At 40.6% G+C, this 27,797-nt stretch overlaps 2 protein-coding genes across 4 annotated transcripts in view; one reads left to right on the top strand and one right to left on the bottom strand.

Moving 5' to 3' along the window:
- Positions 1 to 11,059, bottom strand: part of PDE6C (phosphodiesterase 6C) — a 63,776-nt gene extending 52,717 nt beyond the window's left edge. The window contains exon 1 of one of the 3 annotated variants that reach the window (XM_039480934.1): positions 10,943 to 11,059. Coding sequence is in view for 1 of the 3 variants with exons in the window: in XM_039480932.1 (XP_039336866.1) it covers positions 1,397 to 1,876 (480 nt within the window). In the remaining 2 variants the exon portion in view is untranslated. Of the gene's footprint in view, positions 1 to 1,396; positions 2,052 to 4,999; positions 5,085 to 10,942 lie in introns of those variants that run through there. The other 2 variants (XM_039480935.1, XM_039480932.1) reach the window with 2 other exon arrangements.
- Positions 11,060 to 17,133: 6,074 nt separating this feature from the next.
- On the top strand, positions 17,134 to 27,735 carry RBP4 (retinol binding protein 4). The gene is made up of 6 exons (XM_039481245.1): positions 17,134 to 17,289; positions 17,617 to 17,755; positions 18,575 to 18,711; positions 18,890 to 18,996; positions 22,409 to 22,621; positions 26,640 to 27,735. The coding sequence occupies exons 2-6, from the start codon at positions 17,624 to 17,626 to the stop codon at positions 26,651 to 26,653; spliced, it is 603 nt and encodes a 200-aa protein (XP_039337179.1). The 5' UTR covers positions 17,134 to 17,289; positions 17,617 to 17,623; the 3' UTR covers positions 26,654 to 27,735.
- Positions 27,736 to 27,797: the final 62 nt, after the last annotated feature.

Raw genomic sequence — 27,797 nt, 5'->3', positions numbered from 1 at the left:
GATTATCCACCAGTCTCTCCATTTGTCAGTAAGACGCAGTAAGTCAGATACTGTCACAAAAACAGCAGCATCTTAGCAGTCAGGCAGATATTGGGCCCAATCCTGCATTACTTTTGCTCCCAAAATTCCAATTGACTTCAGGTCTGAGCCTTTTAGTTTTTAAAAATTAGGAAAAGTTCTTTTCACATGTACTTGTCTCTTTTCTTGAGCTTTAATAATAGCCCCAAACCAGGCTAATATCAGCTTGTAATTAAAATAGCCTTGATTTTGGCTGACTTTTAGCAATATGATGAAATGTAGAATTTCTTGTTTATCTCCATGAAGCCATGGATAGTTTTGCAATCCAGAAAGGCATCCTGCATTGTTTGTGTACTCAAAATTCTCACTGAATTCAGGATCAGGCCTTCTTTCTCTAAAATGGCACCAAATTTTGATATAAAACTATGAATTAAATGTCAAGGAGCCAGATCCTCAGCTGATCTAACTGGCATAGCTCCATTTGAGTATTCTGCTTTACACCAGCTGATGTCTGGTGCTGAGAGGTTTGCAGACTAGATGTCACCATTTGATAACTTAAATTCAGCAAGTCTGTAGATGTCAATATTGTGAGAGAATGTGTCCGCTTCCCTGTTTATTTCAGAACAGACATTCTGAAACTGCCTTGTTCATACATTTGGAATTGGAGTAATGCTCGTTCTATGATACTTATGATGTGTAAGTTACAAGTGAAAAGGATGAGTCTGTGAAAATAGATTAGGTGCTCTGAAAGGAGACGAGCAGATCTGACTAGTTATGTCTCAGCTAGAGACGAATCTGAATCGAAAGCTTTCGGGGTGTTTTACATTGAAAACTAGACCTCAATCTGAATACTCTGGTTTGTGCCCATCTTTACTCTCGGCTCATTCACCCCCTTAAAAATCACTGCCAGCTCTGACTACCTGACATGCAGTGCTTTAGGGCAGCAAAATGCTAATGACTGATCTATTCAGTAACGGTCTGTATGGGTGACTATGGAATAATAAAGGAGACCATTTACCACTTTGTTTAGGACAGCAGAGTGGAGCCTACCTTGGTCATTAAGGACTCGGATTTATATTAGTCCCAAACTAATCTGATGTCCTCCTCCCCGTTGCACAGCAAATTACTTACATCACAAATGTTGAATCAGGAAATATGAAGTAACAAACCACACTAGATAAAATGACCTCAACTGATTTTAAACTTCATATCCCATTGGTTTTCTCATGTTTCTCATTCTGAGTTTCTGTCCCCTGTTTGGGATTTGGCACTTTGAGGAATGAGTCTATGCAAAGACCCCATTCTGTACCACAGGCCGTCTACAAGAAGTTCAGCAAAGGAATAGAGACCCAGGCCCCAGAACAAGACACTCACTTACCTTTTTCACGTCAGGTACATTAAAAAACTTCTTGGTATGAGCAACCCATCCCACTATCCCAATGTCCAGAGGAAAAACAATCTCACTGTCTGGGGCTACCAGGTTCTCCTCAAACTTGGAGGTGGCGGTGATATTGAAAAGCCTGGTGGCAACCTCAGGGGTGCCATTGCGGGCACGGCAGATGAACATGCTACACCGGTCAGCTGCCACCAGCTGTGCCAGCCTCTGCAGGGCCTTGTGCACTATCTTCTCCATGCTGCTTTCTTCCTCCTGGATTTCTGTCAGCAACTCAAAGAGCACATGAGACTCCTCCACCCGGGACATCTCCTTGAAGGAAACTCCATCCTTCACTTCCCCAGGGCTGACTTTGAAGATGGTTCCCAGCGCTTCTGCCCTCAGCTTTCGGTCAAAATACTCCTTGGCAAACTGGGGGTTGTTCTCTAAGTATTTCTCAACATCGTCTTTATTTATGCCACCCATTTTGTGTGACTCTTCCTTATGGCTTTTTAGAACTGCATCACCCTAGAAGCAGGAGCAGCAGCAAGAAGTCCTAATTTTGTGTTAGTAGGAAAAAGGTCCGTTGCACATACTGTAGCTGTCACGGGCATAGTACAGTAGGTTTGCTCTGTGGCTTCCAAACCTTCTGGAACCCTTGAGATATGACAGAAGGCACTGGCTTAGTGTCTTAGTGTGGGATCTTGGAGGCTGCTAATTAAAGAGATGTCAGGACACTAAACCCTTGAGCACTCTTAGCTCATAAATCCCAAGGGAATCATTTTAGACTGACCAATCCAGTCTTAGGCTCTGTGCGGCAGTGTGATAATGCGTAAACATGTTCATGTATATACACACATCCTCTCTTGCATATGCTGTATGACGTACTGTACAAAAGGTTTCCATTGACAGTTAATGTGGGAATGCCCCTTAGAATCTCTCCCCATATGTTTGTAAATTATTACTTCATGTACATACATGTGCTCAGACATGCACATGCACAGACACACATGTTTGCGGGGTGAAGAGGGAATAGAAAACAGTTGCATAGTAAAGTTGCTTAAAATATCAAGATTTTCTTCCCTTTCAGGTAGTTGGAAGATGACTGATGATGGTTTATCAGTAGTGGTAGTTAAAAACCATAAATCTATAAATGGGCCTTACACAGTAAAAGCCTGTTCAAGTCAATGGATTTTTACCTGTGTGAGGATGGAATTAAAGCCTTAGGATTTGGTACAGTAAATGCAGGAAACCAAATAGGATGGTCATGCTACTTTTTTTCTTTTGTACATAGACATGATCTAAACAAAAAGGGTAAAATAAAGGAAGTGACCAAATGCAAATTACAATGTTAAACCTTGTTGGCAAAATCCTTAGTTCCATATGAACTGAATACATATGTTTGTATTTCTATTGTTGTCCAGTCATCAGCCTCTAACCATACATGCAATAAAACCATTAATTAAAACCACAAAGTGCACAATGACAAAACATCATATAAAAGAGTTGCATTAAATGCACTCTCTAACCAACTTAAACTGTCTCAGGAAAAGTCTGATTGAATGGACAAGACTCACAACATGTCCGGAAGGTCAACACACTTGGTCTCTCTCTCACACTAGGGTGGGCAGCGAGTGAGTTCTGGAGTTCACCAGAACACTCTGCAACCTGCTTGCTAACATTTAAATCTAGTGAATGTTGACTTGACTATCTCAGCTGATGTCAATTGTCCAGGTAAAATGTGTGGAGAAACATATTATCAAGAAACCAAGGATCCAAACCAGTAGAGGTCCAACACCAACATCTTGAACTGCAGCTCGAAATAAAATGAAAGCCAGTGAAATCTATGGAGCCTGGGTAAAACACGCTGACATGCTGAACCACTATTAAATAGCTGAAGTTTTGGACTCTTCCTCAGGTGTAACTCCATGTTGAATATATTGAAGCAATCAAATCAAGAAGCGACAAAAGCAGCAATGATGGGAAGTGTGTGTAATGGCCCATATTGGCTAGGAAAGAATCTAATATCCTGGTCAAGTGAAGAGGAAAACAAGAAGGCCTGGTTACAGCTGTTATCTGGAAATCCCAGAGCAGCTCAAGGTCCAGTAAAACTCTTAGTGTGCAAACATGAGTAACAAAAGGCAGGTGAACTCCCTCAACTAATTTGGCTTCTGCCCTTATATCTACAGAGAGACTGGGGGGAACTCTGGTGGCAGATGGTAAAGATCAGAAATATATTTTTAGCTGCTACATTATGATTTATATTAATTCTTGGGTGAAGGAAGATTCTTGAGGAAGTCTTTTGTACAATTGTAGAGCATAAAATAGAGAGAGTCCTTTCTAAGTACTGTGAGTATACCTTGAAAATAAATCAATGAAATAATAGTTGTTTTCCCTAGCACACCACTGTTGCTTGCTTTTATCAGGACTGAACCTGAGGACTAGCTCTCAACAATGCCTAAATCTCAGCCAGGAATGAAAGTGTTGTATACACTAGGAATTTTTTCATAAAATTTGCTATTGTTGTTACCAATGGTTCAGCTCCACAGAACCATCGTGGGAACACAATGCAGACAACACTCTCTGTGTTTTAAGATGTGTACAGTCAATATCTACTTTGAGTAAGGTTAGATAAAATTGTATTTAAAATTGCTGGGGAGCCCCTGAGCCCACTAGAACTCTCACTATTGCCAGTACCAGTGGAGTTGGAATGATGGTAGCAATTGTGGAAATTTTTAGGGGAAAAAATCCCAGTGTAGATGTAGGCTGGGAAAACATAATGGCTATAAACTGTTTTGGTCCACTGAACAGTGTAGAGTTGAATTCAATCAACATACTAATAGGACTGTGACCCAAACGAAACTCCGCTTGTAACCGCAACATACATAGTGAGGAAGGGATGACAAAACAGAGCCCTGCAGAACTCCACAAGAGCGGACCCATGGGACTGATGAGCAATTGACCTGTCCTACCCTTTGGATCTTCTCAATGTGAAAAGAACAGAGACACCAAAGTAAACACTGTTTATCCCTGCCAGGAGCCACAGATGTATCAACACCAACTTGTGTCAACTGGTCTAAAGGCAACTGACAGATCTCAAAGAATCAGCACAGACATTTGGGGACAGATCCTCTGGTGCAGCCAAACTGGCCAGAGAACAAGTCGAGGGTTGGTGTGCAAACGTGACTTAAAGCTCATCTTTACACTTGCTTCCCTGTTCTGGTACATGCTGTTCCTCCTGCCCTGCGTTAAAGCAACCTGACAACTGAAATATGCCAAACTGAAATAGCCACAAAGGCTCATAAGTGCAGCTGAGGATCAGCATAGCACAGAGGCATCCTGGCAATCCTGCCCCCTTTCCTCTAGCCATGCTCCTTTTTTCTTTATTACGTCAGCAGCATGGTGAATGGTATAAATGCCCTTGTGTTGTATTTGTGACACTGGAGCATCTCCTTTACACCCTGAGCTGGTTACGTTGACTTTATGGCAAGATTATGCTGGCAGCATGGTGCAAAGTCCCTACATCACAATAGCTCTGGCCCCTAATCTTTGTCCACCACCAAAAAGAAATCAATGATCAACACAATTAGCATAGTTACTGTCTCATACCCAGTAGGCACAGGAGCAGGGTCAGCAGAAGAAGTAGTCATCTTTCTATGTTCTTACACAATCATTTCATAATATGATCAGAATGCGTGAAAGCAACATGACAGCCATTTGATGTTTGTTTCTATAGAGAGAGAGAGGCATTTATTCATGGGGTATTTTTTATATTTCCACATACATTATACTACTTTTTAAAAGAGAGAATGATAAAGAACTGTACTAGTAAACCATAGCAGGGGGATGATGGAAAACAAGCATTGTGTTGTATTTTCTAATCTTTTTCTATCATATTTTTCTACCAATACTGGGACTTTCTATATAGTGATTCTCAGGGTATTATAAATTCTCCAATCTGTTTTAGTTCAAACCTTCAAGAAAATTATACAGAAACATTCCCCTTATTAACTATGAGAAACCAGTTTTTCCAACATTACTTGTGTACAATGGCATAATCTCATTAATCCTGAGAAAATGCAGCCACTTATGTCCAGGCTACAGAAGCAAGACTGAAGGGAGACAAGGCTGCCTAACAGCCAGTGCTACAGTATGTGTTGGTATAGGTAAATGGTTATGTAGACCCCTTTGTGTTGGCATAATTAACAGACTCATTAGAGCATTATAAATGGGGCTCCAAAATTCCATACAGTATAAGAATCAAAACTATGCAATAGCAGTATGTTTTGTTAGTTACAATCACACACAGCTTTTTCTTTTCTTTTTCTGTTTGCTAGGGGCAGGAATGACTACCTTTTCCCTCCCAAAAACAAACAAACAAACACAGGGCATTAACAATTGGTGACATGTATAGGAAACTCGATAGACACCTATTTTTATGTTGTATATAACTTTAATACTGTATATAGACACTGTATATAGGTACTGTATTATGAAAAACCAGTGCAGAGGGATGTGAAGTAACAAATTAACACTGGCTGGTAAGCTTTAAAAGAATGCCAGTGGTAAAACCAGCATAGTCCTGTTCAAAAACGAAGTAGGCAAATACTTACCATTAAAGAACACCATTTCTCAGCTTATCAGCTGGGCAGCTGTCACTGTCAAGTCAGGTAGCTGTGAACAAAAAGGGTGCCCAACCCTCCTTTTGACCTATGACATAACTGTTTCTATATGCTACAGCATATTTCCAATATCAGTCCCTATCAAAGCTCTTTATTTTAATATTTTTTCATTGTATATCTCCTGCCTCATCCATTTGTGCTTAAGAAAGTTCATCATCCTGGTGACTCTCCCTGTTTTGGTTTTTTTATGGGGTGGGGGGGGCATGGGTGGGTAGGTGAGGTGGGTTTGAGGCTGCTAAAGCCTAGAAGATCAAACATTTTAGCAGTAGTAGTTGAGTATGTTGCCTGCATTATTGACAGTCCCATGGTGTTGCTATTCCTACATAGAATATATTTTTACACAATATATAGGAGATTCGATCTCAGTATTATCCCCCAAAGTGGGGTTTGAGCTTAGATTTTTGGTTTGCTTTTGATAACTGATTTATTTGTGATCTTATTATTAGTTGCTTTCTGGGGTTGTCAGGCTCCTTGAATATTGTGCAATGGTTTTTATTATAGGTGATTTAATAGGACTTGTGTGCTTTTTAATTACCTAAGAAAAACAGTTCAAATCTTTTAGCTTCCTCTTAGACTAATTTTATATGGTGTATGCAGTGCCTTTGCTAGGTTTTAGTAGTTGATAGTTTTCCTTAGTTGTGACAGTTTACAACTAACTCTAGTATCTTGTGTCCCCATTTTTTAAGCAGATAACAGCTAAACTGGCTTAGTGTAATTCTGCTAAATTCTATGGCATACATCTGCTTATCTACAAATAATGAATCATGTTTGTTGCATGAGATCACAGATTCAGACCATCCTTCATTTCAGATGCAATTTGGTCGACCTTAGGTTGACCTTTCTTTAAATTATTTGATAACTGCAAAGGATCTCCTTTATTAAATTCACTTCGGCACCTGCAATTTTTTCTGCTAAGTGTTTGTGAAAACATACAGAAAGAGATAGCATCAAGGTAAAAACTCTTTATTGGTGCTTAGATTTGGGACAAACTCTTCCTTTTTAACTACCTGCTTTATTAAGCCTGTTTTACTTGTGCCATTGTTACTTGTTTTCTGAAGTCAGTTATTTATAACTAGGAAAACCCCAACCTAATGATGCTTTTTGAGCTCCTTATACTTCTTTATTGTGATCTGTAAATTAAACTGCTTCAATGTTTCGGAGCCCCAGGACTTCAGTGTATATGTATGCATTAAATTCATCGTGCCCCAATAAAGTATCTGGGTTCTTTTACAGATCCTCCATTCCTTCTCTCAGTTCTACAATTTTAAAACATTTTTTTCATAGTAATACAGACCCACATTTGTATGTATCTATCAAAAGAAGTTATGCCTAAAAAAAATCTGCACATGTTCCCAGTACTCAGATCTCATAATATAGCATTGTACTGTCAAGTTTCCTAAAAGGTGTCAATAAAGAACACATTTTTAGTGACAATGAGATTTAAATGTTCACACTATTATACAGAGAGGTTTAACATTAGACGTTCACTCAGCATAATCATTTTCAGTGCAACATGAACAGAAGAAATAGTACACATACTTGACAGTGTTGCTATTTCAAAGTAATTCTGACATATACGTAGTTTGTTATTTTAGCATGTATGACGTAGCCTACCTTTGACGTTTACAGTTACTACATCACATAAAACTATTTATGGCATAGTTCTTAGCTGTATGCTAGTCCTGAGCTCTTACAGTCCATGGAAATTCCTAAGACGGATAACTGACAGATGTGGTTATTTAAATAGATTCAAGTAGCGTATAAATGCCAAAGGTATTTATAAGGTTTCCCATTCAGCTCAGGGTTTATGTCTGCGAGTGGTATATCTTCATGTTGACAGTAGTTAATATAGTTAATTCATCTAAGATTTTCAAAACAAACATAGATGTAATGTGTTTAATTGCAAAATTCCAAAATATGTATTTTTGTGGCCTGTCTGGATATACTAGGTTGATATGATTAATCCATGATATTAATGTTCAGAAATTTTTATAATTTTTAAAAATGTTTTGTAACAATTTGGCAAAATACTAGTGCAACCCAAAATCACAAGATTCACATGAAGCACATTTTTCTGAAATCTGTATAACATTAGAATATGTTTGGAAAAGCATCAACACAGTAAGAAAATAAATAATGTAGCAACAAATGTTGGCTTCACTTTCCTATAGATATATTTTAAAATCCTTATAACAAACATAATTAGGGAAAGCTAAAAGGCAAGAAATCACTGAATGATAAGAAGTAGATGAAGTAGCACTTATACACGTGCTGTCGTATGGACTTCAATGCTGACTGTCTGTAAACAACGGTCAATGATAAATGGTAATGTATTGAGCCGGGAAAATATGTCCAGTGAGGTGCCAAAAGAAACTGTGCTAACCCTGGTTTTATGTAACATTATTAATAATCCAGAACAAGAGATAGATATCACATTAATTGAATTCACACATGATACTTAATGGAGAGGCTTTGTGAACACAAGTGAAGACACAAATACAAAGAGGCCTACAGAGGTTACAAATATGGGCAAGATAAAATAAAATGAGATTCACCCCAGAAGAATGCAAAATAGTGCATCTAGATAAGAATTATCCAAAACATAGATATTCAATGAAAGGAGAATATATGGACAGTACTAATGCTGAAGAAGACATAGGCATGATCATGGACAGCTAGTTAGAAATGAAGTTGCATTGTTCTACAGCAGCAAAAAGAAAAGAAAAGTACTTTTGTGTTACATATAGCGACATACCATGACATGGACCAGTGTCATAATATTAATAATCTATCTACATTTGTTTAGTGAGATCACGCTTATAATTCTATGTTTGAGTTCTTGGCACCTTGATGCTAAAAAAGATGTCTACAAATTGGAATAATTCAAAGACGAAATTATTAAGAGCTGGGGGAATTGACTTACAAGAGCTAAATTTGCATTGCTTGCCTAAATGAACATAGGAGGGATATGAAAACCATCTACAAGTATGTGAAGGTTTAAATACAAAAGTGGAAATGGAATTTTTAAGGCAATCCAAGGCAGCATAACTAAGAGTAATGGAATGGCATAATATTAAAGAAAGGAAAGTTTAGGCTCCGAAAAAGGAATAATTTCCTAAGTGTGAGGGCTAGTGGACTACAGAATTACCTCCCAAACTAAGTCATGGCATTCCAATCACTTGAATAATAGAAAACTATATTGGACCAATTATTCAAGGCTATCCTGTGAGGGAACAGTAGGGCACCAGCATGGGGCTGGATAAAATAAAGCTAATGATCATTTTTGTATATAATCCCAGGATTCTACCATATAGAGTAATTTATTTGATAGATTTTAATCATTTCCTAATAATCAAATAATTGGTATTAAAAAATAAGGGTCTTACTCATGACACTCGACATAATAGCCACAATCCTCTTACATGGTGCAATTATGCCCGTCAGGCCTGTGTCCCTAACAGTGCTAACTTTTCTAGCCTACAAAGCCTGATGCCACTTGTCCTCCACACTTTGAGGGCCTAACAATGCACAGGCTAATCTCAGCTTTCATTTTTCTTTTTAAAGTAAAAGTTTAGCCCTTTCCCTTACAAAGTTTTAAAAATATTATCAGCTAGACTTTTCCAGAAGGTTACGGCTTATTCATGGTTCCCTTCTACCGCTATTGTCTACCTTTGGGGACCTGTCAAACCAATGGCTGTAGGTCCCCTCAGTTTTTTGTGGGGGAGAAACTAGAGTAATTTGCTGCTGTAGGTTGAAGGTCTTGCTTGGTTGCCACTGGCAGTACTAGCAGCTGCTGCAGACTTTCTCCCAGCTGGCTGCCTACAACTGAGATGGCTTAGGTGCAATGTAGTCTTTGCTCACTAGTGTGGGTTACTCAATAGCATGGAATGCAAATTAGTGTATGGACAAAGCATGTGACTGACAGCAAAGGACACCAGCATTGTAATCCTGGCACTGACACTTGGGCCTTGGTTTTTAAAGGTATTTAGCCATTGCTGCACTCAGCGTTACAACGCTTAACTGATTTAGGTGCCTAAATCTCATTTTTAAGCGATTTAGGTACTTGGGAGCCTAAATCCCATCGCTAATCAATGAGATTAAGGCTCATAAATATCTAAATCCCTTTTTGAAAGTGAGATTTATGCTCCTAAATCAGTCAGGCATTGCAATGCTCAGCACAACACCTAAGTACTTTTAAAAATCTGGGCCTTAACATTTCTGCATGTTTCCCCATCTGCAAAATTAGGATGACACTATTTCCCTATTTCACAGGAATGCTACAACAACTAAGTAGCTAATGTTTGTAAAACATTTTACAAGAACTAAAATTCACCTGACAGGTACCATGTATAAAAGTTTTTGTTAGAGGCATATCTCCAAAGAATTGCATGTCAAGAAAAGCTAGTACATGTTTTCTTTTGAGGTTACAACAAGAACAATTATAATATTAACAAAAGATGCATCTAAAAATTTGCCATGTGGTCTTAAACACCAGGTTAAAAAAATAGTGATTAACATTTTGCAAAACATCTACCATATTTATTGTTACCATTTTGTATCTAATCTCTCTCTCCTTCTAGTTCTTCCCTGGCAAATTGCATGCATGCATGTTTATCTAATCTAAAAAGCATTTAAAATCTATAATAAATCTCTCGATCCAAAACAGCTTTATGACATGTAATGCCCATTGTGATTTTAAAACAATGGGCAAATAAACTAACCTGGTTCATCTCTTTCTCTCTCACGCTGAACTGCTAAAAAATAGATTTTAACTAGTCAGTTAACCAGAGCACTAACTGCAAAGCTCCCCCTAGGAAGCATTATGAGAAAATTGAATGACAATGATTTAATAAGCAGCAAAAGTACTCACTGATACTTCTTCTCTTTCTGCTATCAGGAAAAATTCACATGCCAGCACTTCTGAGCTGTTCTTTGATGCTATCTTGACAGGACAATATGCCTTGTTGACAGTTTCACTCACTGGATATGTTTGTGCTTACTTGTAGTGCAATAGATGGAAATCCGTTGGAAAGCAGGAGGACAGAAAGGGTTTCCAGGAAGAAGTTGATCCTTGATTTGTCTAGGCACTTACTGATGTTACTAGTCAGTGGTTGTTGATGGTTACTTTCTCTGGTTTGAATATTAATTTGTTTGTCACAGTAAAATTATCCTATCTACTGAAATGGATTCTGATCCTATGAGTCACACAGACTGAGCATGCACAGTAACTTCTGCTGAAGCTGCTGCCCTCACTTGCACCCCCCCCCTCAAATCAGCGGGTACAGGTCATCTCTGCTATAGTTCATGAAGCTGTGGCACTCTTAAATGCCATTATCCAATACCAGTTCTTGGGCTGCCAAAAAGAGATCCATAAATTATTAATCAATTATGTGAACAGTGATGTAAATTGCACACTGGGAGCCAAATTCTCATTTCAGATACACTTGCGTAAATCCAGAGTAATTCCATTAGGCCAACAGTTATGGGCCTGATTCTGCACCTATTATACACATGCGAGTAGTCTGCACATAGGTAATCCCTTTGGCTTGAGTGAATAAGGGTTATTTGCCATTCCTAATGCCACACTTTCACAGGCCTTGGGTGGCAGGCCAGTCCTCGCCCACAGACAACCTGCCAACCTGAAGCATATTCTCACCAGCAACTGCACACCGCACCATAGTAACTCTAGCTCAGGAACCAACCCATGCAACAAACCTCGATGCCAACTCTGCCCACATATCTACACCAGCAACACCATCACAGGACCTAACCAGATCAGCCACACCATCACCGGTTCATTCACCTGCACGTCCACCAATGTAATATATGCCATCATATGCCAGCAATGCCCCTCTGCTATGTACATCGGCCAAACTGGACAGTCTCTAAGGAAAAGGATAAATGGACACAAATCAGACATTAGGAATGGCAATATACAAAAACCTGTAGGAGAACACTTCAACCTCCCTGGCCACACAATAGCAGATTTTAAGGTGGCCATCCTCCAGCAAAAAAACTTTAGGACCAGACTCCAGAGAGAAACTGCTGAGCTCCAATTCATTTGCAAATTTAACACCATCAGTTTAGGACTAAACAAAGACTGTGAATGGCTTGCCAATTACAGAACCAGTTTCTCCTCCCTTGGTTTTCACACCTCAGCTGCTGGAACAGGGCCCCATCCTCCCTGATTGATCTAACCTCGTTATCTCTAGCCTGCTTCTTGCTTGCTTATATATACACACCTGCCCCTGGAAATTTCCACTGCTTGCATCCGAAGAAGTGGGTATTCACCCACGAAAGCTCATGCTGCAAAACATCTGTTAGTCTATAAGGTGCCACAGGATTCTTTGCTGCTTCTACAGAACCAGACTAACACGGCTACCCCTCTGATACTTAACACATTTGGAAACATTCTTCACTTTGAATTGCTGATGTTGTATCCCATAGAGTACCCTCATTTTCTTTGGTTTTGCTTTTCATGGGTTTTATTTTGTCAATACAAAACAATAACAACAATACTATAATAAACAATAACTTCCCACATATATAATGCCTTTTATTCCATTCTCATGGCCTAACACGAGCATACTATTTCAGCACATAGAGCGTCTGAGTCTTGAGTTTGGTCCCTTGCTCCAGAGTGGCAGGGCCTGGATGCACAAGCAGCATGCTGAGTCTGTGGTGTGAGAGAGTGCGTCTGACCAACTCAGAAGAGACATTGTCTGGCACTAGATGCATCTCTTTCTTTCATTTGCTGCAAGAACAATGTGTTGTGACATTGGAATTTTTGAGTGTGTAGGGAGTAAATGGGAACTGGAGAAATCCTGGGGGTTTCTAGACAGGTTCTAAGGACTTGCCCAGGAAACAAAATTCTGATGTGGACGACAAAGAAACAAAAACAAAAGCACTTGAAAACCTCTCTTTTCCCTTAATTGACAATATGTGGTATATTTTAATTTTCCACTCTGAACATTCCATTTTCATCAATATAAATAGCACTGTATTCCATATACTAAGGGAAAATTAACTGTCATAGTCAGCATGACGAATAAACCAGGACAGATGGATTTGGGCGATGTGTTTAGTGTTCAGAAGGAAACAATATTATTGCAAATGAATTATCTCAAGTTTGCTTCCTGTCTGCTCAGAAGTAAATCTAGGAAGGAGATGGTAGAGCCCATTAAAAGCAGACTTATAAGCAGACACAAACCCTTTTTCTCTCAAGGAATCTAGAAGAGAAATTTGTGAGAACAGAATCACAATCTTTATAAGGGAGACCACTTCGCTGCTGAAAATGCAGTTAACATTTTTAAAAACCAAATTATTTTAATTACTGTTTTTGAAGACTCTAAATTAAAATTAGTGCTCAAGCAACGAGTCAGGTTGTCATTTTTGGAAGATGTAAGTTCTTTAACTACAAAACAAATACACAGGCAGGAGTAGTGCAAGTAATAACGTTTTTCAGCCCATTGTGTCCTTGGCCTGTATGCTTTAACTGCTGTCAACTGGAGGGGGTGGGGCAATTGTGACCGTGATGTGGATGTTTGTGTCTTACAAAGTACACTGAGATCACTGGTTCATTTCATGTCATTTGTTGCCTCTTGTTAGAAAGGACCTGATCTCAGAAGATAGTGCCCTGCACACTGCTACTTCTGAACGAGGCCCTAGAAATAATTAATAACTAGCCAACAAAGAACCAGAAGATGGGAACAAAAAGTCTTTCTATCTGTATCAAGCTGGACAAGACTTAAACTAAATGCTCTATATCCTATGGCCAATACTTTGAGCCAGCATTTCTCCTAAGAACTAAAATCTTACTATGTTGCCATGAATAAAATTCTAGTCCTTTCAATATTTAAACTGAAACGTTTCAGTGTTAGAAATGTTTTAATAGTTATTTTCTCTCTTGTTCCTTCCTAATTTTCTTTCATTATAAAGTCATAATGAAGCTAAATAAATCATACAGCGAAAGCTTTCTTTTCTAGTTTCCTTTAAAAACCTGACCTTTTCACTATAGTTACTGTCACTGTCATTATGGAAAATATAGTTACTATCATTATGGAAAATATTAATTACTTTTACAGGCTATTCATGGGGAAAGCATTTTAATGGAAAATCAGTGCCAGAAATTCTCTTTCCCCCCTCTTTACTAACTTTAAAGTTAGAATACTTTTTTTCTCAGTAAAATGCAGCTGAAAAAATACATACTGGTTTCAAAATGTCCATACTTTTCACAATATGCTGTCAAAATTTAAGAATCAGCTAGTGGAACTGCACAAGTTTGACTACCAACTCATGTTGATCTGCTATAAATTTTGTAAATGTATACTGAGTTTTATAAATAGTTCTTTTGCTTACATCGTATTGGAGCTTTAAGAATGTTTTTTCTTCCTCCTAAGCTTTTCCAAGAATCTATGAGCCATTCACTTCCTTTCATATGATCTGTGTTCACATGATCTGTGTCCCTCCATGAGTGGAGGGACATAACACCTGCAGTGCTACACTCTGGATATATGGATCTGGATGGAATGGTGCTGAAAGATGGTAGCTATTCTCCCATCAAACTCGCAGGACAACTTAGTGTAAATTATCATTAACTGAGTCAACATTAACTTGCAGAGGGTTATCTTTGCAATGTTGAATCCTGCCTGTGGGTGTGATCAGGACAGTGGCTGATGATGATACTCTGGCAACCTCGGTGAAAGCTGGATTGGGCCTGTTGCCTATAAAAATGCCAGGCATACATGTAATAAATTCTGAGGGCAATATTTTCAAGGGAACCTGAGGCAGTTATGTACCCAAATTTCATTGAATTTGAATGGAGTTTGGGTGCCCACCTCCCTTAGACTCTTTTGAAAATTCCAGTCATAATGTTTTCAAAGGGGAATTATATTAGTATAATATTAAAGGCAAAGACCTGGTCCTGAAAACTGATTTGGGATTAAAAATAAGGATACAGATTTTGCAGAGGTCAGAATCAAGAGAACGGCTGGTAACAGGTGGCAGAGAGAAAGTATAGAAATGTTTTATCTGACATTAAATAAACAGCCTAGGGCTATCAAGGGTAATAAAGTTTAGTTACATCCCCTCTTCATTGTTGCTATTGATCTTGTGAGAAGATGGACAAAGCAGATCAGTTATATGGAGTTGTGCACCCATGTATCTGAGCCTCCTATGTGTATCCATCTCCCTTAGAGCGATATGTGCATAACTGTCTCCCACCAGTATTAACAGGAATTAAGGGAGAGGTTTTAAAAGCTGCCCTGGGGATATGGATGCCCAGTTCTCTTTAATTTGAATGGGTCCAAATTTCTTAGGCAGCACTAAAAATCTCATTCTAAATTGAAAACTTTTGCTCATCGACATTACAATATACAGCACCTTTGTATGTGTTACATGTACGATTTTATAGGGTCTTACTACAAACAAGTTTAATGTATTATAGCATTGTAAGAATACTTGTTATGAGGAATGGCTTCAAGAGTTCGAACTTATTCTTAATAGAGACAACATGGAACTGACCTAGGATGAGACCTGAGAAAGAGAACCAAAATAAATTGGTCCTAGTGCAAAGGGTCCAAACAACAAATATCTCAGCCTGAGAATCAGGAAATGGGGCATAAACAAAGAATTCAGGCAAACTCTTCCACTAGATTAGTAGTTACTATATGGAAAAAAGAATGAGGCGCACTTGTGGCACCTTAGAGACTAACACAGTGATTTGGACATGCATCCGATGAAGTGGGCTGTAGCCCACAAAGCTTATGCCCAAATAAATGTGTTAGTCTCTAAGGTGCCACAAGGGCTCCTCATTCTTTTTGCTGATACAGACTAACCTGGCTACCACTCTAAAACCTGTATGGAGGAACCTGACAAGGAAGATCATTAGTAAAAACAAATTAAATCATGTAGCTTAATATTTGTATTGAGACAGAGGAAACTGAAGGGTTGAGATAAGCTTCAGGGGAAGGACATGTTTATTGGACTAGGTGCCCTATTTCTGCCCAGCATGTGCTTTTACAAAGTACTGCCCCCGCTTGTTGAGCAGCTCTGAATTTGAATGAGGTTTTTGGGTTTTTAAAATTCTGAAATGAATGAACATTTGGCATCGGCTTTAACGAACAGCCTTAGCCCCTTACTCTTTAAAAACGCGGAAGTGAAGTGAATATGTGAACTGGGCCTACTGCGAATGATTTTTCATACCCTGCTCTGAGTCACATAGCTGGAAAATGTTTAACAGGGTTTCTCTAATGCTTCTAAAGATGTTGAAACTACAGGACAAATATTGACCAAGAGGCACCACCACTTGCCTGGACAGGAGAAAAACAATCTTTTATATAACTAACAACAGTTTGCCAAGAAAGAAACTCTGGAGGCACTTTGCCTCATCATTTACCTAGAAAGGGACCTGAGTGGTGTGTGCAAACGTTAGCACATTCACAATCATGTGCGTCCCCACCAGGCTTGTGTTAGGGCTGAAGTGAGTGGTGCTCTTTTGCCTCCTCCAAAGGCAGGACCTAAAAATGTCCCCAGGCTGCAGCTGCACACATCTGTTGCACTCTGGAGCAGGCTATGAAAGGCTTCCAGGCTGGAGCTCGGGACAGCTCCAGCTCCTGGTATCTGGAAGCTGGGCTTGGGTTCTCAGGCGCCAGCAAGGTCTGGGGCTCTGGAGTAAACAGCCGGGACGTTCACACACGTACCACGAGGCTGCCAGCTTTCGAAGGGTAGAAACGGGAAATCTGGGGGAGACAAATGAGGCCCCAAACTGTAACTCCGCTGGGTACACTGGAGACGCAGGGCTTTGGAGTGACAGAGTGGGACGCGATAGGGTAGTTCAAATAATAATAAGATACGATAAGGACAGTTGGCACCTCTCTCTCTCACTTTCTCCCTCCCCGATTTGGGGTCTTCCCTTGTGGGTTGTGTGATACAGTAAACGCGTTTCTCCCCGGGCTGGGGTTAAAGATCGCCCGGGTTACCTCTGCCGTTGTTACGCAAGAGCCTGCTGCGCAGGGCCCCTCGCCTAGCTGGAATCGATCAGGTTTCCCCACTCCCCTTGTTAGTCTTTCGCCCCGCGAAGTTACGAAAGAGCAGATTCCCACCCCCACGCCGGAGCTGTATAAAGCGCTCCCAGCCCTGCGCCCTCCGGTCGCCTCCTCTCCCCTGTGCGAGCGCTCGGGCTACAGACCGGCTGACTGCGGGGATCTGCGCTGCTCTGTAAGAGACCCGTTTCCAGCTCTCTCTTGTCCGCCGCGTGTGACGATTCGGATCGCCCAGCGATTTGGCTAGAAATGCTGCAGCCCTCCTGCAGTGAGCCAGTGGGGACTCCCCACCATCTGCACGGGGGGCCCCTCTGGATGCTTTGGGGCCCCATTTCTGGGTGCCTTGGGGAGCACCCACCCTATGTGCTGGGGGTACTCTACTGTGCAGGCATTGGGGGACCCCACTGCTTGCCCCTCTGAGCATCTTGGGGACACCTGGTATGCCTTGGGCCCCTCGCCCCCCCATTGATGATTTGTTCTGTCTCTATTTGCTGTTGTGTAGGAGTAGGATGGCTCAGGCGGGGAGATTCCTGGCCTGGCTGCTGCTGGTGGCCCTGGGCCTGCTGGGTGGTGGATGCCGAGCGGAGCGGGACTGCAGAGTGAGCAACTTCAGAGTCCAAGAGAACTTCGACAAGGCTCGTGTAGGTGTCCGCTCCCCTCCCCGCTCTCTGGGGCCGGCTCTCCTTGGATCTTGCCAGTTTTCACCCCAGGGCCCAAAGTGTACTATCAGCATAGAGAACCAGTCTGCCCACTCCTCCTGTGCCAAACCCCCGGCCTCCAGTGCAGAGCACCACAAAACCTAGATCCAGCACCTGTGGCCCAGAGCCCCAAAGGCCTAAACAGAGAACAAGGGTGTGCTCTAAAGAGAGGGAAAAAGCAGCAGCTCTTCATGCAGCAAAAGATCTAGCCCCTGCTACAAACGGGACCAGCAGCACCATAAACCCCGCCCCCTTCATCCAGAACCTTGGGCTTGCTGGATCCAGCTATTTGAAAAATCCCAAACTCAAAAACTCTACCAGAAGAGAGAACTTCAGCTGCTGTAGTTCCATTGCAACCCCCCACCCCCACCCTGCTGGTGTTGAGTTACATTATTATTACTCTGATTATTTGTATTATCATAGCAAGGTATGGAATTGGTTTGTACGGTAGGAGCAGCTATCCTTGTTCTCTTTTCGAGCATTAGAACTTAGAGGATTGGGGCCAAAACCTGGCTAGGTCCAGCTGCTGAATCTGAACCTTTGTGATGCTTGTGCTCTTTGGTGCATTGTATCCAAATTGTTTTTGGTGGGGTAGGAGCAGCTGGATTTATTCTCTAATTTGATAGTACGATTTGGAGACCTGGGGCCAAAGATCAGCAAAGTTCTGCAAGGTCCAGGTAGATCCAGCTTTTATGATCGTCCCCAAACTTGGGACTGCCATACTTCCCAGGCCTAACCAGAGCCTCTCTCCTCTCCCTGCAGTATACTGGCACCTGGTACGCCATGGCCAAAAAAGACCCCGAGGGGCTGTTCCTGCAGGACAATGTGGTAGCCCAGTTCACCATAGATGAGAATGGACAAATGAGCGCCACCGCCAAAGGCAGAGTCCGGCTGTTTAAGTAAGTTGCCTGGCACCCTTCTTTCTCTTCCCATGCCAGTTCCCCAGGGCCCTGACTTTCTACTGTGCTCTCCGCTGCTCTAACCCTTCCTTGTACCCATGTGTTCATCACTATCTGACCCCAAGTCCAGGCTGCCAGGTTTGAACTCAGCCTCTTTTTGTCTGACTCTTATTTGCAGTGAGTGGGATGTTTGCGCTGACATGATTGGCTCCTTCACTGACACTGAGGATCCTGCCAAGTTCAAGATGAAGTACTGGGGCGTAGCCTCTTTTCTCCAGAAGGGAAGTGAGTACTACTAAGTAGTGGGGTGTTTTTGCAGCAGGAGACCTAGGGCTGAGTGATAGCCCTTGTCACTTTTGGTGCACCTACAGGGGGAAAATAAGGGATTTTTTTAGCCATGTTAGCTAACACATGGTACCTGCCATATGGTAAAATCCTAGAGCGAACGAGGTAGTTTCTAGTTTTCACATGTATTAGCTGGTTGATGTTTAGCCTAGTGAAGTCAAGGTCTTTGAATGGCAAAGATCATACATTTATTCTCTTTCCAAGCCCCATAATATAGACTAGAGTCATCACATGAAAGAAGTAGAAGGAGATTGAGAAGATTATGAGCTCATTTTAGTTCAGACCTGCTTTTTATTTGAATGTGTTAATTTTCTTGAAAAAGCCTAACTTCAGATTTAGTCATCAACAACAACCTGGTAGAGGAGGATTTTGCAGCATTTAGCCTTTGTGGATACTTTGTGAACACAGGGACGTCCTCTTTTTTTGACAAACAATCTCTCAACATATTGAGTCCCATTCTCCCCTGTATGAGATTAACCCACCTAGGGGAGTAGAAACTCCAGCACTCTTCACTCGAGAAGTTTCCATGGAATAGCTCCACTGGGAGAAGGTGGAATTTGGAAGAGATGAGGGCTCCACCTCAAAAACACACAGTTCTCAGGGGATCTTCAGGAAACCACTTGCCTCTGACTTGCTGTCCATTTTCTTGCCAACTCACTGCTGAGCCATACTTCCAGGGATTGCCCTAATTGCTGGATGCCCACCCTGCAGAGATGGGAGCACTGTACTATACATTGCTGCAAACTCTGGTCCTCCTGAAGAGGGAGAATCTGGCAGAACCCAGCTGGCCAGCACCACCTCCTTCAACTCCATGGAGGCCAAATACTGAGGAGGAGGTCTATGAGGTGTGGAAACTGGAGATGGCAGCTCTCCCCCTTACATCCCACCCTCCCCCCACGTTCATTTCTGTGGATGTAGGGAGGTTAGAGAGGAATCAATTGTTACACTAAATGCTACATAGCTGAGAACGGTCTGAAATTCTAACTGCAAATTGTGATTAGGATTTGTGATATTTCTCTTTGCATATGCCTAGCAAATACACATTTATAAGAAACCTAAGAGGCACCAGCTTTTCCCACACAAATACAGCTTAAAGCCAGGTTTCAAAGTAGTTTCTTAAGCGTTTCTGTGGTAGGAAACCAGAGCTTCCCAGAAGGTAATGTGACTAGGAGAGCTGTGAGTAATCTGGTGCATGACCAGCAGGAACATATTTATTTTCTCCAGCTTTACCCTGTGGCTGACCATTTTAAACATTATGTTTTCAGTCCTTAAAAGACCATATGGACCACTATACACACAAAAATAAGTCCCATTAGACAGAAGCATTTGCCTGAAGTATAAAAAAAGTTCCCAAGTAAATTTTATTTTGTTGTTAAATTTCTCCCATGTTTTGGTAAAGCAATGCAGTGCATCACAGAATCCAACCTTATATTTTCTTAGTTTTATTACAGACTTAAAGCGTTACGTTAAGGGATGTTGTCAGCTAGTTTAGGCTTCAGATTTGATCTACATGATAGAGCCTGGTGATGGCAATTTCCTCAAGATTCAGAATATCTATTGCTTTTTTAATTCTACTTCCCTACCAAGGAATTAAAAGCAGCGATACTAATCACTATGTAAATAGGACTTAGGTGAAAACAGTATTTCTGACTTCTCAACTGTGGCTGAAGAAAGGGAAAGGAATCAGACTCTGGAAAAAAAACCCTCATCATAATGGTGATGAAGTGGGTAAGATTTCTTTGGCAGTAGGGCTGAGAGGGGAATACAGGAGACATCCTCTGAGATTGTTTTGGAAAATAACCCTGTTCCTTCGACTGGCCCCAGAGCCCATCTGTCTCCTTGTGTGAAGAAACACCTGTGGGCTGTGCAGGTGATGGATAGATCCAGATGATGCGTTGTGAAGTATGGGAGTTTTCCTTTACTGTCCTCCCACTGCCAGCTCCACAGCTCACTCAGAAGAGGCTTTATTTTTTTCTTTTTGACCTTCCAAATGGGACTAACCTTTGCCCCAGAGCAATCAGCCCCACCACAGAATCAGCACTTGCAGTTTCCTGAGGCTCGCATGGTCTAAAAGGTCATGGATTTATTCTGCCTGATAAGAGCTGCAATGCATGTTTTTCAGCATTTAAATTAAAGATGACCGAGGTGCCATTATTCCCATCTAAAATAGATCCAAACTTCTACCAAGTTAGTTTAAAATTAAAGTTGTTGCAACCCTCCTAACCTAGTGGACTTTTACTTTACATTGGCACAGATTATTTAAAATAATAGAAAATAATTTGTTCAGTTTGTGCTGCTTCCACACTAACACTGCTTGTGAAAGGATTGTAATGTTACTGAAATATAAGCAAAAGAAGTCTGGTTGTAAGGGCAATAGTTTTCCATGATTTAAATTCAAATCACACAAATGAAGCAAACAGGCAGAATTATATGGGGTTCTGTCTAAGGTTTTACCATAAAATGCATTCAGTATTGAAATCTAATATTAAAACTGTATGCTTTTAAAACACATATTGCTTCTTTGTGAGGGAAGTAATATCTGGAAATACTCACCACACCTTATTTTGGTTATAAATAAGCTTGAACCAAGACCCTAGCTCTAAATGCTCCTGTATATTGGGAAAGTTTGCATCCATGTCTAAGTTTTGCAGCTCAGACCTATCTTTAGTTATAATATGTATTTACAAAATAATACAATCCAATATCCACTATAAAGGCAGGTTCCACAGATACTGATCCACAGTATGGTAATGATTGCTGGGCTGTGGAGGTGGCAGAGACAACACAATGCCATTTTTGGTAGTAGTCTGCTGGCCGAGACTGTCCCCCCTTTAAAGGGTGGACTCACAAACTGTATGGCACTTGGGAACGATCCTGAGGGACACATGTCCTAAGGTAGGTGGCAGGTTCTTTCCAGGTTAACTGAATGTCAAGCAGCCAGGAATGATTTTAGAGGGTCAATATGATTTCAAGATGACACTTCTCCCTTAGTGAAAGCTTCCCACCTGTTGGCCAAGAAGAGGCCAAAAGGTGAATTCATGTTACTCAGGCCAGTTGGCTCCTGTTGATTTATTTAATCTAATTGACTAAATGCATCCCACGTGTTGTGGTGATGCTAGCATCTTGGGGCTGAGCCTGAGCGGTGCCAGGAGCATGGAACTTCCCAGTATTTCAGTAAGTATTGTGGGTGCCCAGCACCTCTCAGGATCAGGCCCATTATGGACCATTTGCCATCATTAATACTAATGTGTGTGGTATTCTTCTGTGATTGAGTAAATGCAGCATTCTCTCTAGGTGAATGTCTCCTCCTACCTCTATAACTTCCTTGCTCCTTCCCTATGGTTTCTTCCAGATGATGATCACTGGGTGATCGACACAGATTATGACACTTATGCACTTCATTATTCCTGCCGCCAACTAAATGACGATGGCACCTGTGCTGATAGTTACTCCTTTGTGTTCTCCCGGGACCCGAAGGGATTGCCACCCGAGGCACAGAGAATTGTCAGGCAAAGGCAGGTCGACCTCTGCTTGGACAGAAAATACAGAGTTATTGTCCATAATGGTAAGAATTTTTTTTTTCAGAAAATTTTATTTGGGAGGTGAAATGACTGCTGTGCTAGGAAGCTCTTTCTCTCATGGACAGGGATAGTAGGAAAGGCTGCACTTAGTAGCTGTGGCATGATCTTATTTGCTTATTGCAAACTCAGTCTCAGATATGCCATTTTCACTTTTACTGCCCTGCCCATCCCAGGAAACAAACACAGAAGAGAGTTGCAGAACACCTAGATTAATATAACATGAGAAGGACAAAACCATCATAGCTTCTGTAAAGGAAAATTATCTCTCTATTGGAATTATTTGGATGTCAACAAAATAGGAAATAGAGGAGAACTGTAGATATCATTTATTTAGATTTCTAAAAAGCCCCACAAGACACTGTTAAGGAAAGTAAATAGTCATGGGTTACATCTGCACTCTGAGCCAGGGGTGTGATTCCCAGCTTACGCAGATGTACTTTTGCTAACCATTTGTCTAAAAGATATGCTCTAGTTCAAACAGGAATTAATTCAGGGAAGTCCTATGGCCTGTGTTATACAGGAGATCAGACTAGATGGGTCAGAGTGGTCCCTTCTGGCTTTACAATTTTTTAATCTAATCTATGAATAGATGAGCAAAGACTAATATAAACAGTTAATTTTCAGTCAGGCAATATGTTGACATTGGGGTACCACAAAGACCTACTAGAACAGGTGATACTGAATATATTTAACGATCTGGAAAAGGTGGGTGAACAGAATGAAAATAAATGTTGTCTATAATGAAAATGTGCAAACCACACAATTATTTAGGCTAGACTAGGCAGCACAACTGCAAATGAAACTCACTTTTGATACAAGGCAATACATATCTGCACAAATAATTTTAGCTACTCATACATATTGTTGAGTTCTGAATTAACTGTAACCGCTCAGGGAAAAGATCTGGGTGTCACTGTGGACAGCTTAGTGAAAACATGTGCTCAGTCTACAGTAGGAATCAAAAAGCACATAAAATGTTTGGATGCTGTGACAAAGTTCCTCCTCTACCTTGGTGGGTCCTGTGTTTATTGGCAGATTTGCTCACCTCAGTGATCTTCCCCTCTGGTGGATCCCACAGTCTGGGTCAACTCCTCCTGTGTTGGATCAGGAGTTGGGAGGTTTGGTAGGAACCCCAGGCCCGCCCTCTACTCCAGGTTCCAGCCCAGGGCCCTGTGGATCACAGCTGTCTATAGTGCCTCCTATAACAGCTGCATGACACTACAACTCCCTGGGCTACTTCCCCATGGCCTCCTCCAAACACCTTCTTTATCCTCACCACAGGACCTTCCTCCTGGTGTCTGATAATGCTTGTACTCCAGAGTCCTCCAGCAGCACACTCTCCCCTCCTTACACCTCTTGCTCCCAGCTCCTCACACCCAAATCTCACTGACTAACTGGGAGGCTTTTAACTAGTTCCAGCCAGCCCTTGATTGGCTTCAGGTGGCCCAATCAATGTAGCTATCTCCACTGTCTTCTAGAAAGATCTTAATTGGCTCCAGGTGTCTTGATTAACCTGGAGCAACTGCCATTTGGTTACCATGGTACTAGGGATTTGGTTATTCTGGGGCTAACATACCTGTTCCTTACTACTTTACTGTAGCCATCTGGCCTTGCCCCATCACAATTCCTAAAGAATAGGGCAGAAAAAATACAGAAAATAGGATAATGCCATAGTACATATTGATGGTGTTTTCTCACTGTGAATACAGTGTTTGGTTCTGTTCACCCCACCTCAAATAAAATATAACAGAAATAGAGGGGCCTAAAGATGGGAAATTAAAATGATTAGAGGCATGGAGAGTCCTATGTATGAAGAAAGACTGTAAAATGGAGCCCAGCCATTGTGCTCTAGCTCCAGTTTAGGAAGAGGTGTGCAAAAGTGGCTTCTTGCACATTGCTCTGAACCAGTTGGTACTGGCCACTGTGAGAGACAGGATAGTAGACTATCCACTATGGCCATCCTGTGTTTCTATTAAATGTACATGAAAGTATATGAAATGTTTGCACACTAGTAAATCAACTGAGAATGTTTGCAAGAAGTTACAAGTTGTAAAGAAAATATATGTTCATAAATATTCACAGCTTGTGACAAAACATCTACAAACATCTCAGGAGAATCTCCATATAAAAGAGTACTTGTTTTCCACAAAATATTTGCAGTTGTCTTTAACATAGTTTTTAAAAGCACAGTTAAAGTTGTAAATACACCCTCCATACTAAAAATATCATTACTAGAACATTAAATGATAAAATGTAAATTCAAAAGTTAGGAACTTGTCTTCTAATAGTACCGTACCAACCTTAACTCTGCCCCCAGTACTAATTGCCCTCCCCTTGTAAAAGCTGAAGACTCCCCATTTTTCACACAAACCTTAACTCTGCCCCACTGTGTTGCATGTTTTCCTCTTTGCTTGCTCTTTCAGATGGTGGGTAGTGGTTGGAGATGTCTACTAGGGCTGATTTGGCTTCCATGCTCTTTGTGAATGAGAACTGGTGTTTTGGATCCTCTGAGGCTGCTCTCTTTTATGCTAGGGACCAGAGTGGTGGCTAGATGACCCCAGCATCAAGTGTCATGGTGACTTAGAGCCAATTGTGCACCTCCTCCGCTAGTCAGGCGTGCCAGTCACAATTCAGACAAAGCTCCGGATCATTTACCAGAGCATTAAGTGATTCTGAACTCCCTAATATTGTTGAGCCGGATTCTTGCACACCAAACAGATACATGTTGGAGCAATGGACAGTGATTGTGGATATTTGTACAAGAGCTAAAAGAAAAAAAAAAGATTATCAAAACATCTGCATTAGGAAATTCTTCATACAAAGTCCATGTAAATTCAATTTCTCCATGAACAGAGGCCTCCCTGCATCTCATAGTTTTGCTAGCAAGAACTACAGAATTATCCGCAAGAGGGCCAAACCCTCATGTCCTTACTCAGTTGTTATGCAGGCCTTACTGAGGTAAAACTCCCACTGAAGGAAACATAAGAACATAAGAATGGCCATACTGGGTCAGACCAGAGATCCATCTAGCCCAGTATCCTGTCTTCTGGAAGTGGCCAATGCCAGGTGTCCCAGAGGGAATGGACAGAACAGGTAATCATCAAGTGATCCAGACTCTTTCAGTTTGGATTCTGGACCTATATCTTCAAGTTAAATCCTTTTTCCAAAGATTCTTCATTGCCTTTTTAAACTAATACTGTGCTGAAGTGCACAATAAATTACTAATTACACAGGTCTTGGCTTGGTATAAATATAGTTATATCTAAATAGCAGTTCTTGGTAAACTATCTTTATTTTCAAGCAAAAGAAGCTATAGAGAAAAGGCTGTTGGTGTTTTTTGCCACTTATCTTGCATTTCTGAAGCTAAATCTCCTACTGATTGTGGGTCAGGTTGGGCTACTACCTTGAGGTCAATGGCCTGCTTGTGGACTAAGGTATTTCCTAATGTGGGTAAGAGTATCACAGTTTTGCCCTCTGCGAGTATTCCCAATGACAATAAAACTATCACAAATAGTTGTATTGACCACAGGACTGCTTTCAGAGCAAGCTATCACTTCATTGTAACCAGGGCATTGCAACCTGGCCTTGTATCAGCATATACTAAAAACAAAAATCACAAGAAAATAAATGTATGCATATTAGGATAGTCTATTACTGCCATTTTTTGTGATCTTAAATCTTAAATGAAAAGTACGATACATCTTACTTAGGTAAATATAATTTGAAATGGTTCTTGTGCTTCTTCTTTGCCTCAGCATTACTATCTGGAACAAATGGAATAGATCTGATTAATTCCTGTCCTATGTTGAGTTGAAAATCCTTTGGAATTAAGTGCTACAGATCTAAAGAGCAGAATAACATTGCAAATAATAGACTGATATATGTAAGACTACTTTAAAGGAAATACATTTGCACACACTTTAAATTTGATACATTTTTGTATATTTTTATCTTTCTAGTGCTGGTTTAGAAATATCATTAATTTTATTTTGTTTGTTTCAGGATTCTGCCCTTAAGGAATTTTGAAACTATGGAAGCAAATCATGTAACATCAATATGGATGTAAAGTTTACAATTTGACTGTTTTGTTGTAGACCTTTAAAGCAGCTTCATTCAAACTTAAAATATATTTATCTGAGCTCTGTAGCTCACCCTGTCAATAAACCAATGAAACTTTTAATAAACATGGATAACAGGGAATGCATATTGTGTAAATATAAAAAGGTGATTGTTTTATTGGCAAAAATATTATTTTACTGCAATGTTTAGAAATAGGAATCCAGATGGCGGTACTTAAGTATGTAATCTTTTGTTTTTTTCTTATTGGTTTTTGACTTTGTCTAGTAACCTTGCAGGCAAATATTTTTTTAAAATCCCTAATATCTAATTTTAAAATGCCTTAAGTCCTCTTGACTTATTGCGGCTTCTTTATTGGACTCACTAGAAAGCAAAATAGTATTTAAATACAAAAGGAAGTTCATTGATCACATCACAGAATAGCTTTATTTTATTACATTCATACTTGACTCAAGATGTGTAAAAATGCACCATTTGTAATGAGCCTGTTTTTACACTTTTAAGAAAAATAAACATTTCTATCTACTGTAACATTGCTGAATCCAGCAAAATGGTGCCAGAGATTGACTAGTTCTAAGGACCAAATTTTCAAATGTAAGACATACCAGCAAAAATGATCATGCACTCATTGAAACAGCAAAAACCACATCTGCCTACTCAGATTGGCATTTTATGCATAAAGGTAGTTTGCACAAAAGTATGTTCAGGCAGCCAGTCACCTAATTTATACATGCAAATGCCTTTTTTTATTTTATGGGCTTAGTGATTGCATGAAAATTTTTGAGGGTGCACTTTTTACACCCATTTTTTAAAAGTTGGTTTCTATTCTTACTGGCAAATGGATAGTAAAACTGGGGCATATCCTCAGTAAATTGTCTTGGCTCCACTGTAGTCAGTGGACAACTTACACCATCTGAAAATCTGCCCCCCTGGAGTCCACTTCTTCTCTGAAGTTACATTGTTTTACATTACTGTGCCTCCACCAATGCCAGTGAAGTTACTCCTGATTACATCACTGTGAGAAGAGAATTAGGCCGATAGGGTTAATTTCTGCAGTTTTACTCAGGCAAAACTCCCAAGACA

The sequence above is a fragment of the Mauremys reevesii genome, linkage group 7, assembly GCF_016161935.1.
Source record: "Mauremys reevesii isolate NIE-2019 linkage group 7, ASM1616193v1, whole genome shotgun sequence".
Taxonomy (NCBI): Eukaryota; Metazoa; Chordata; order Testudines; family Geoemydidae; genus Mauremys; species Mauremys reevesii.
This window is presented reverse-complemented; position numbering and strand designations above follow the sequence as displayed.